The following is an 11,511-nucleotide window of genomic DNA, read 5'->3' on the forward strand; positions in this document are numbered from 1 at the left end:
TTTTAAAAATCTGTTAAATGTATCATTCATTCATTAATGTTCAGAGATACCACTGATATCTCTATATAACAATTGTGTAATGATGTGTTTGTATGGGCAGACAAACAATAATAATTAATAGTCGCCTAACCCTGTGATTAATAATGTGAGGAATGATTGCACTCTTGCGATTGCAAACCACTGAAAGACTGCAAAAAAAAAGTCACTTCACAGAGGAATCAATTAATGTGTTTTTATGTTAGCATGCATCTGTCTCTGTTCATCTGTAACAGTCTAGATAGCTTTATTTACCTGGGGTAGTAGGCTGTGTAGTTCATGTAAAGCTGTGCTGAACCGGGGTAGTAGGCGTGCCCTGGCGGCAGGGGACGAGGGGTCAGCAACACCTGTCCCATGGGAGGGTAGAGGCTAACAGCAGCCTCTGTAGGCAGGACAGGTGGAGCAGGGGTGAAGGAGTAGGATGGTGGAGATAAACCTTGAGAGGGGAGAGAACAGAGGGAGAGACAAAAGACTTAAAACCAGACAAACAGCAACAGAAGGACACAAGAGTCATGACGGTGAAGTCTGGTCATTGTTTGTTTCAGAGAGAGGCGCTCATGCAGACTTGCAAACAATGACGACCATTACTCAGCTCCTGACACGTGTAATGTATGACGTATGCACGTGCGCTTGTTTAAGAAAGAGCTGCACTGCGGCTCACTTTGAGTATTTCGCAGGCCCATAGCCGGATGGCCGACCATTCCTCAAACTCTTTGTATTTTTTATTTGTTATCACACATGTGGATCACTCTCGTTGCTGACGGAAATCAAACACTTCTTATTGGTTTAAAGGTCAAATGGATCAACATGGTTTGGAATTATAAGCCTATGAAGCATTTACTATTATTCCGCCTCTATGTGACCACAATATTGGCAAGATGAGAGCAACAGAGACATTGTTTTGATCTCAGAAGAGGTTGTGGATATATCTGCAAAATATCAAGTCATGCAATATGTGGTAAGACCAAATTTCTATACACTGTCCATGCCATTTTAGGCCTATTGATAGTTTTTGTTGTTGCTGCCTGAACCCTTCCCCCTCACTAAAATATGTTCCTGGCTACAGGCATTTTTTTTTTTCTCAACAAGGGTAATAAAAGTTTCATCTAGTCTTAACATGACCTCACTACTACCCAACAGGACCAGCCTTGAATCCCTGTGTGTGACCTTTTCTCTCATGTGAACATGTGCACTTCATTTCAAACAATTCATAAACATCAGACCACTTTTTCAATGCTTTAAACAATAATTTTACCTTTTTTTGAAAACTAGGAGTGAAGGACTACAGAAAAGGAGTCGAGAAGCACATTTCTACGCACCAGCTCTGCCCACCTTTCCCACAGCTCCACTGATTGGACAAGCACAGGAGACGCACCCGACTGAGGTGCGCCGTTCTATTGAGGCTGAATCCCACAACCACCACTACCAATCTGATAAGACTGGAGAGTTGTAAGCCATTTTGTCATATTATGGGCTAATTGGGACTCCAGCTGTGTTGCTTACACTTTTCCAACCCTTTCAGATCTTTATGAATTACAGGTAAGGGAGCAAAATTAAGAATGAGTGACAAACATGCTGCTGAAACCATGATCTACAAGATTCAATCAGAATGTGTGAACACAGGTCATAATTGAAAGAATAAACAGGTGACACGTGAGGTTTCTTAGTGCATGCAGACTAGTAAATCAATCACGCTAAATTACAAAGAGGTACCACACACACACTCTCACACACACGCTCACACTCACACACACACAAACACACACACACACACACACACACACACACACAAGCACTCTCTCTCACACAAACACACACACAGTTTTGAATCTTCCTGGTTAGACCAGTTGTCCCCATCCTCCCACAGTTTTAGATTGGAGAAAACCCAGCAACCCTGCCCCCACGGCAGGAGCCCACCTACCCTGCAGTCCCGAAGCACCCCCAGCTCCCAGCAGCACTTACGTCTGGACTTACATGGCGGCGGGCTGAGCCCTGTCCCACTCCTGCTCCGGGTGTGTGTGTGTGTATGTGTGTGTGAGAGCGAGCCTCCCATCAGCACCAGGCCCATCTCCTCCGCGCTGCAGGGAAACACCTCCACATAGCGGCTGTTCGCCCCGCGCTGGCTGGCCATCACGTGCTTGTGGAGCCGCTGTGAGGCCTGAAGTGCACGCTCTGCTGAGGTCATCTGGATGAAGCAGTCACCTGATGGACGCCCCTGGAAACAGAGACAGTCAGGAATTACTCTGCAACTTTGTGTCAGAAAGCACGTGTGTCCATGGGTGTGTCAGTGATTTCGCTTGTGCGGTTGTTGCATGTACCTGCTGGTTGAGGACCATATGCACGCCATGTGGTCTGATATCGTGTGTAAACTCGCCCAGGAAGGTGAGGATGTCCTCTATGCTCGCTGTGTATGGCAGCCCCCTCAGCCTCAGGCAGTCCCTCACACTGCCAGGAGGGGGCAGGAGAGACACTGTGGGCAACACTGACACCAAGGGGGCAGGGGCCACGGGGATTAGCGGGGCTGACGAGTACCGGTTCAACACCTAAAACAAATAAACAGACACAAATGAAATATTCTGCCTGCAGCAAAGACTGTCAAGAACTCAGAACTGCTTTCTTAGTAAAATTACTTTCCATTAAGTTTGGTTTAGAGAGGCATTTCTCCCCTTCCTTGGATATGTCTTAAGAAAAAAATACCTAAATTATACATACTTGCTTTTTAATGTTTCAAATTCAAAACTCAAAGACGTGTACGCCACCTTCTATCAGGCTTCTTGCGCACAACAAGGACAAGTCGATGTTGATGGCTTGGTGCCAACAGGACACTGGCGTGTTTGCATTTCTGGAGAGGACCAATAAAACTGGCTGCAGACTGTCATACTTAAAAACATAAGGAAAGGCCTCTGCATAGATATGCGTGTGGGCTGTAAGCTTATCAGTCCAGAAAGATAAGAAAATTAGTCCACATGTGTTCATCTCACGAGAGAAGGAGAGACACAAAGAAAGAAAGGACAAAAGAGAAAGAGTAACTCTGTGTACCTAAAGGGAAACAAAAACACACACACAGTCCACCTTGCTATGCAGGTCCCCACCCTTAAGCTCTACTATAGTAATTCAGTAAAATAATTCAAGGAGAAAAGAAACACACCCACACATTGTCACTCTACTGTGTGCAAAAACAAACAAACACTAAATTCCTAAAAAACCCTCTTTTTGCCTTTAGAATACAAAGATCATAATCTCAAACAAAAATTAAGGGACGAATACTAAAAGCATTATTTAAGTTAAAGACGAACACACCACTATGCACCAGTACACACTGTACAAAACACCCTGACATACCTGCTGGACCTCTGCCGCCGTACTTTTGAACAGCTCAATATATCTTCTGCCCAGGATTTCCTTATGTTTCCTCAGAGCACACTGGGCGTGTTCCTCACAGGCAAATAACACAAAGGCGTCTCCAGTGGGACGCCCGTCTGGGTAGCGAACAAATAGGATGCCATCCTTCCCTCCGCTGACCGGACACGTTTCTTTAAGACCCTCCCCTGGCGAGAAGAAGGAGAGGACCTGCTCGTGTGTGGCAGTGAAAGGAAGACCTCGCATCCTCACTATGATCTGGTCCTCACGGGACAGGAAGATCGCTACCTCGTTGGAGGTACCTGGCACACACACAAAAAAACACAGACACACCTTTTTAACCACAAGTCAAGTTAATTATCACACTGTAGATAAACTGTATTGAAGTTTTGCTTCCGTGAGAAGGACGCTGTCTTTTCTCTTCAGCAACATGTACTGTATTATTACATCTACTAAATACTATTAAGGGATTATTTCTGGTTTTGGGAGCAGTTCAACATATGAGTAACATCTTAAACATTCAGATAAAATGACTGGATGACAGTTTGTGCCTTGTTGACAAATTTATTTCCATCCTAAAAGACCCAAATAGTCACACTGAGGTTTGGTCATAATTCCTAACTTTTTCTGCAAGTTCTGCTTTTCCCTAAAAGATGACCAGGCTGAATATAATGTAATGAATATATTATCTAATTGATATTGTACTCAAAATATAAGAAAATATATTAAGAAAACCACATGAATACAACCAAACAGCGGGATAATTTGATTGTGTGTGCTTTTTTGTTTCTTGTTTTTATATTAAGCACTATCAAAATCCTCCTGGACATCTAACTATATTCTGCACAAAAACACAACAAAGATAATACCATTAATAATGTGACCTCACAGAGAGTTTTGACAATATGCCTCAGTTACTGCCGGTAACATAAGGTATAGTATACATGTCTGATTTCTCACCTCCTGCTATCTTCAGGAAGTCCTCTCCTGTTGCTTTGTAAACCTGCCAATAGAAAGGAACAAGGTGGGTTATTAAGTAGCTGCCATCTGTGATTGGAAATAGATGTTTAGTTTAGGTGATGTGTGATAAAATGGATGATTGTTTAGTTTACAACGACTAACTGGGTTCAGACAGGTTACCTCTATGTATCTGTTGCCCATGTGGTGTTTGTGTCTTTGGAGCGCCAGGTCTCTGTGCTCCTCACTGACAAAACGAACAAGGGCTTCTCCGTTCCTCCTGCCCTGAGCATTAAGACACAACGCAGCCCCTCCTCTATACAACATAGATAACATATAGAGCATTATAACACCCTGTAAACCTCATTTCAACAGCAGGTTTCATTATATATTATCTTGACTTAAAAGTTTATGTGAAATAGATACAAAATCCTCCATAAATTAGTGTCAACAACATACTTGGCAATGTTTAGTCCTCTGAAGAATCGAGCAATATCTTGGTCAGAAGACTGCCATGGCAACCCCCTGGCTCTGATCACTGTGTTGTTGCACACTTTCTCCATCTTACTGCTACGCGCACACACACACACACACACACACACACACAAACACACACACACACAGATATTAGCAAAGCAGGAGTGGACTTGGGAGTTGATTTTAGAGCTGGAGAACAAAAAGAATATTTGTCTTGAGCAAACTTTACTTACCAAGTGCCAGTCTCAAACTTCTCACTAACTCTCTCCGGGTTGGAAAACGTGTGGCCTGTAATCAAACAATCAAGTTAACTGTGTTTTGAAATCACAAACGACAGCACAAAACTAAAACAACACATGGTACTTTAAAATCAGCATGGTAACTGTCTAAAGTATTGAATTGAAATGCAGATTATATTTTAGATTTATCAGCTGAGAGTTTCCTTTTACAGAAATTACTATAAAAAGCAGTTTATTTAAGTGCTGCAACTAACAATAATTTTCATTATTGATTGGTTTGCCTGTTGTTTTCTTCATTAATTGTTTGGTCCATAATATGTCAGAAAAAAGTGAAATATGCCTATCACATAGAAAAAAACGTGACATATTCAAATTTGCACAAATATTGTTTTGTCTGACCAACAGTCCAAAACCCAAAGATAATCAGTTTATTTTCATATAAGGCAAAATAGGCAGTAAGTCCTCACATTGGAGAGGCTGAAACCATGAAATGTTTGCCATTTTTGCTTGAAAAAAGGAAAATGATTTAACAGATTTTAATTAATGTCAAAATACTTCTAACACATTTTGAATGTTGCAGCTTTAATTTCCCTAATTATCATCTCACAGCTGTTCTCTTGAAGTAGCAGACTTCTAATCGTACCTGTACACACAGTATATGTCAAACTAACAACATTTCACCTTTCACCTTTAGTCTCATTGTGTAAAATCATATATGGTACTCACTTAATGGCTCAGAAAGCATGGCAAGGACGATGGTGGCCATAATCTGGACCTGCTGTACGGCTACTTCTGGGGGCAATATGGCTGACGGATCCAGTGTGGCTGAGGGACCCCACATGGCGGGCACATCAACAGGTATACAGAGAGCTGAGGAGAAGGCCGTCAAGGAAAGCAAACAAGGAACAACAACAACAAAAAAACAGTCCAGAGAGAGCAAAGAAGTTGTCATACATGTATATATGGATGAATGAGAGATGTTAAAAGAAAAAAAAAAGCCCATGAGAGAAAATTGAAAAACTGAAAAAGGGCTGACAGAAGGAAGATAAAGAGCAAAGCAAGAGACGGAAGGAGAGATGTTAGTTTTCCTGTTGCAGAGGGTGTGTGGGGTTTGCCATGTTGGCTAAACACACACTCTTTCACTGAGCGCTCAGTAAGGTGCCGCCATTGTTTCCTTATTTGCATTTCAAAACCTCTAGTCCTGCAGCCAACACCCCGGGGCTTATAAATTTCTAATATGTGTGTTGTTGTGTGTTTTTGAGTGTAATATGTGCTCAATACATTGCTGATCATACACAGAAATAACAAAAAAACATCCAAAACACCACAAGTGAAAGAGTCAGAGCAAAAATGTCATTAGCATGCCAAACATAAACATGTTACTTGTTAAAGGATACACTCTGCCATGATGTGTACATTCAAAGCCTTGAGGTCTGATGTGGGGAAGTGCTTCTTGAACTCTTTCCGAAGGTCAAAGAATGAGTAGAAACAGTCTGGGACCAGGATGTTCTGGAGTGGGAAGAAATTAAATAAAAGGATTGTAAACATGTGGCCCATCAACAGCTGCCATTTTATTGCTGTCATATTGCTGTTTGCTCAAGCCAGCAGAGTACGCAGTGCTGTCTTCATGGCTCCGGTTTGCAAAACATTTTAGGACATGTGGGAGAATTTCATCGGCAGCATTGTGTTTTATGTGCACAGGTATGTGCATGGGTGTGTGCCAGGTTTGCATGAATGAATCTTCTGCCCGAAGAGCAACTTTCCCCAGTAACGTGAAGTTTAACCGGGAGCACAGTGCTGACACAACACATCCCTTTGTAGCTGTGAGAGTGCTGAAGGTTCCTGCAGCAGTTAGTGAACATCCGCCCTGGCTTTGAGGCGTTCACCCACCCAGCTCGCTAACTCACCTTGCTCGCAGCCTCGGGGTGAATCACTTGACGGATGTGGAGCTGCCCGTCTGTACACAAACACACCGAAGTACCTTCGCCAGCGCTGTTCACCTCATTCGTCAGTTGTAGATGAAACTGCAAAGACAGGAGGCGTCAAACATTTAGAAAAGAAATGAAAACTTCAGATACAGTCGGTATATTGTATCAATATTTACTATGTAATAAAGGGCTAAATGGTTATTTCCAATGACTTTAAAAGACATTGTTACCATATTTAAAGCTGTCTCAAGATTCAAGGCTGTAAAGACACAATCTGCTCCAGATCCATTCTCCTCCTCCACGCTCTCCTCCACCACATCCTCCTCCTCCTCTTTCTCCTCCGTCAAGTCTGTGAGGTCAGGCTTAATGAGGAGCTCATTCACCCTGCCCAACTGGTTCAGACAAAAAGACAAAAAAAACAAAACACGTCAGTCTGGAAACGGTTGCTTATATAGAAACTCACAGGTTGTATCGGCTGATGTAAAAGCGTTAAATGGCTATTATAAAAACCCTTAGTACAGATAGATAGATAGATATTATCACATAGAAGTACAACAAAAGTAAGAGTCTGTAAAAAATATCTGACAGTCATTAGGCCCCCCTCCCCCCGACCTCCACCCAAACACTCCCTTATTTTATTATTATTATTGCTCTTCAGGACAACCAACACCTTTTATTCACCTTTTATTGCTCCGTACTGCTATGTAATACACACGGCTGTAATGGTTATGATGACTTACATGTAAGTATAAGAACAAGTCACCCATCACTTTTATTACTGCCGCTTGTCACTTAGTCACTTTAAGATTTTATCCTACCTTTAATGTATAATTGTGTATGATGTGTTATCTTACATGCCAGTGCCAAAGACGAATTTCCATTTTATGTAAATGAAATGGACAATAAAGTAATCTGAATCTGAATCTAGGAAAAAGACATGTGTCCAATCAATATACTGAATAAGACTATATATATTTTACCCATATATGTTTTTAGAACAGACATTTGTAGAGAGGAAACCTACATACTCAGCATTTTAGTTAATAATGTAAATTGATACACATTAATGTGACTTTCTGCAGTTTACAGTTTATCAACCCATCGCTTTATTTAAAGTTACAACCACATTCCCTGCTTGTGATAATCATCTATATGTTTAGTTTTAAGTGTTTACCTTTTTGTTCTTTACATCCACCAGCTGCCAAACCAACTGCACGAGCTCCTTCTCGTCAGATCCCAGAAGCTCTCCGCTCGCGCCAGATGTGGCGGTGAACACCACCACCAGGTAGTCTACCTGCGCCGTCATTTGAACACAAAAACAACCCAAAAACCCAACCTAATACTACACAAAACTACAGGACAGCAACTAAAAGTACGAGGAGACGCGCGCGGGAGACGAGAGGTATAAACAAGCTTTACTTTCACACCTGAGCGCAAAGGTGAGCTCAGTAAATCCGGGTTTCGTCGCGTGTGAAGTGTTACGTGAAGCCTCCCGCAGTCACCATCGCGGAATAATGGCTGAACGTTAGCCGTTTTTGTAGTGCATCTACCTGGGTGACCACGTGACTCTCTACCTGCCCCCTCCCTCCTTCAGGTGGTTCACAGGTTAGGACGTGGCAGATGAAGGACAGAAAAATGTGTTTTGTTTTATGTCTTTTTTTTTCTTTCTCTTTTTCTTTTCTTTTTTTTTTTTTTTTTTTTAAATATCTTAAGCTTTCCTATGTATGATGATTTACGTTTCCCCAACAGGTGTCAAGGATGAAATGGTTACCTGTCTTGTTTAATAATTAGCGCGCACAAAATATCACAAAGTTTATACATGATTATATCTGACAGGGATTACTGTATGTTTTTTTTGGGGGGGGGGTTTGTTTGTTTGTTTTGTTTTTCACTAAAATGTCCCTGTTTTATGTTTGATATTCTTTAAAAATTAAATAAGTAAATATGTTGAATCTTCTTAAAGATTTAACGTATATAAAAAGAGAAGAAACCCAACAATTAGCTACTGTTACAGCAAATTTGTAATTTTTTCATTTAAACTAAATAATGATAATAACAATAAGATAAATAATAACAACATTCAATTCAATCCGGTAATTATATTTAGATTAAAGTCCCACTCAACTTAAAAATGTGTTTTTCTTCTTTTTACTTCAGTTGAATGTTTTAGCTTCACTGTGCAGAATGATGTATGTGCAGAGTTTGATACTAGAAGGCTGTTTTCACACTCATCTGCTGAAAGTGGAAAGTTTCTCTGAGCTCATTGAAAATCTGATTTTAAGGGGCGGGCCTACGAGCAGGATATGTGACATCACAAATAGGTTTTGAAGCCATACACTGAGAATTAACTTTATAGTGAAGTAGGAGACATCTTGTGTCTAGCAGTTATTAACATTTGCATATTTATAGGTTCTATATTTTTAATGAGGGAGAAGAAAGAGATGTAATTTTATGGATTTTTACAAGATAGTTTAACTTTTTTTGTGGGTAAATCTTATCAGACATAAATTATTATTCAGAATAGATTATTTTATATACATCTTAAAACATGTCCAGAGGGGATCTTTAAGATTATTTTCTTTTCTCTTTTTATATTTTTTCTGTTCATGTGTTTGTTGATGGTTTTGCTGGGTAAAAAATGATCAGATGGAGGGATGGAGTCTGAAAATGGAGAAGGAACAACAGAAATGGAAGATGAGAATTTTGAAGTTAGAAGCAGGGGAACCCCAGGGAAAAGAAAAGAAAGTTGATTCATCGAGTCATAGTGACAGTGAACATAACAAGGAAAACCTACATGGCTGGAATGAAGATTCAAGGTTTGAAAGAAGGTGCTGGATGTGGAGCTTTGTCAGAAACGCACACTGTGGCAGGGCGGATCAAGGATGAAGCAGGAGAAGTTCAACTGATCGACATAAAACGCTCTCTCTTCATACTCGTCGAGTGTATTTCAAAGACACAGATGGAAAAAAACCTTGAAAATCTTGGTTTGGTTCTGGAATGAATATGTACCCAGTGGCATGTTTTCAGTTTACCAAGAAAGCTCCAATAAAAGGCGTCGTTGATGGAGTCTCACACAAAGTGGATGCAAAGAGATTTTAAGAGTGTGAAGGGGTGACAGACAGCTATAGAATGAAGAGGTTGATTTGGAGTACTTACCTGATAGAGTGTTCTTGGATCACATGTCATACCCAGTAAGACAGTATGTTCTGTTGTATCAAATTGTTGCAGAAAAATGTACCAGAGAAAAAAACTCTCTTTTGAAAATAAAAGGGAGTCAGAGGTCCAAGCAGCAAAGAGTTCTTTAATGCCGGCAAAAAAGGGGAGCAATCAGCACTTTTACAATGAACCAAATTGCTCCGAAGGTTTTTTCTTTGGGGCATTGTTTTTATTCCCTTTGGTTGGCATAGGTCACACCTATCATCCACCCTCCCTAATTTTTGACCAATTATTCTGTTACTTTTATCTCCATCACTCGTTGTTGGTCAAAACTCTTCAAAACAGGTTTTGAGCTGTTTGAGGATATGTACTGGCATATTCAATTCTACCTGATTATATCCAATTTTTATATAAGTATTGGGAATCATTTTACACCATTATTGCCAAGTTGTCTTCTGGCCTTTTATTTTTTATAAGTTATTCTAGTCATTTTACACCCTTATTTCTTGATCTCCTCCCGAGAGTATTTTTTTTAAAAGGTGAAGACTTTAATGCAGACCCAAGCAAAGTGACATGTAATACAAACACACTCAAATTTCTCCAGTGTATGATTATGATTCTTCTACCGTGCCTCTATACGTACAGTGTGATTAAATATGGTTCATGAGATTATAACTACACCAATACAAATTGTATCACACTAGCCCTTATTGCTTATAAACTTATAAAATCAATCTGCATAGCTTAATATTGTCTTTAAGCACACCAATGACATTTAATGAAAATACACCACAGTTCCCAAACCTTTGTAACAAGAATTGTTGGAAGTTTGGTCATAGTTTTTTTGTATGTAGGAGTAATCTTGCCACATGTGGTAAATGTGGGGAAAACGAATGTGAAGGAGACTGTGAGAACGCTCCAAAGTGTCTTCTTTGTGAAGGGTATCATGCATCATGTGAGGTTAACTGTCCTAAGAGAGGAAGGAAGGCAGAAATAATCAGGGTTAGATCTAATCAAGAGACTTAAGCATGAGGAATTAGGTAAGAAATATTGTGATGTGAGACAAGAAGCTAAGGAGGACAAATCATCCAGAAAACATGATGAGTTTTGTTTTTGTAAGGATCAGGTGATCCTTTGGGCCTTTTTTGGTAATGAGAAAATTTACATAACTGTAGATGCAGCAAGGAGATTTCTGGGTGTTGTGGGAGTTTTCTGGAGAAGGTGTCCAACAGCTGTTGAGAGAAGATTTTAGTTTCTCTCAAACACCTGAAAAATAGAGAGGTTGTAGCAGAGGGGGAAATAGATGGGAAGGGATTATTATTTTATTTAGTCAGTGGATATTTTAGCATAAATCCAGT

General features: G+C 40.4%; 1 protein-coding gene across 3 annotated transcripts in view; it reads right to left on the bottom strand.

Moving 5' to 3' along the window:
* Positions 1-8,570, bottom strand: part of esrp1 (epithelial splicing regulatory protein 1) — a 13,786-nt gene extending 5,216 nt beyond the window's left edge. For all 3 annotated transcript variants that reach the window (XM_042425013.1, XM_042425015.1, XM_042425014.1), the window contains exons 1-13: positions 8,172-8,570; positions 7,228-7,389; positions 6,977-7,093; positions 6,467-6,578; positions 5,796-5,939; positions 5,064-5,118; positions 4,813-4,923; positions 4,537-4,669; positions 4,357-4,399; positions 3,379-3,698; positions 2,355-2,579; positions 1,999-2,251; positions 292-472 (exon numbers count right to left, since the gene is read on the bottom strand). In XM_042425013.1, the coding sequence (XP_042280947.1) occupies positions 292-472; positions 1,999-2,251; positions 2,355-2,579; positions 3,379-3,698; positions 4,357-4,399; positions 4,537-4,669; positions 4,813-4,923; positions 5,064-5,118; positions 5,796-5,939; positions 6,467-6,578; positions 6,977-7,093; positions 7,228-7,389; positions 8,172-8,303 (1,988 nt within the window). In that variant the 5' untranslated portion in view covers positions 8,304-8,570. The remainder of the gene's footprint in view (positions 1-291; positions 473-1,998; positions 2,252-2,354; positions 2,580-3,378; positions 3,699-4,356; positions 4,400-4,536; positions 4,670-4,812; positions 4,924-5,063; positions 5,119-5,795; positions 5,940-6,466; positions 6,579-6,976; positions 7,094-7,227; positions 7,390-8,171) is intronic.
* Between the last annotated feature and the right edge of the window lie 2,941 nt (positions 8,571-11,511).

This window comes from Thunnus maccoyii, chromosome 10 (assembly GCF_910596095.1).
Source record: "Thunnus maccoyii chromosome 10, fThuMac1.1, whole genome shotgun sequence".
NCBI lineage: Eukaryota > Metazoa > Chordata > Actinopteri > Scombriformes > Scombridae > Thunnus > Thunnus maccoyii.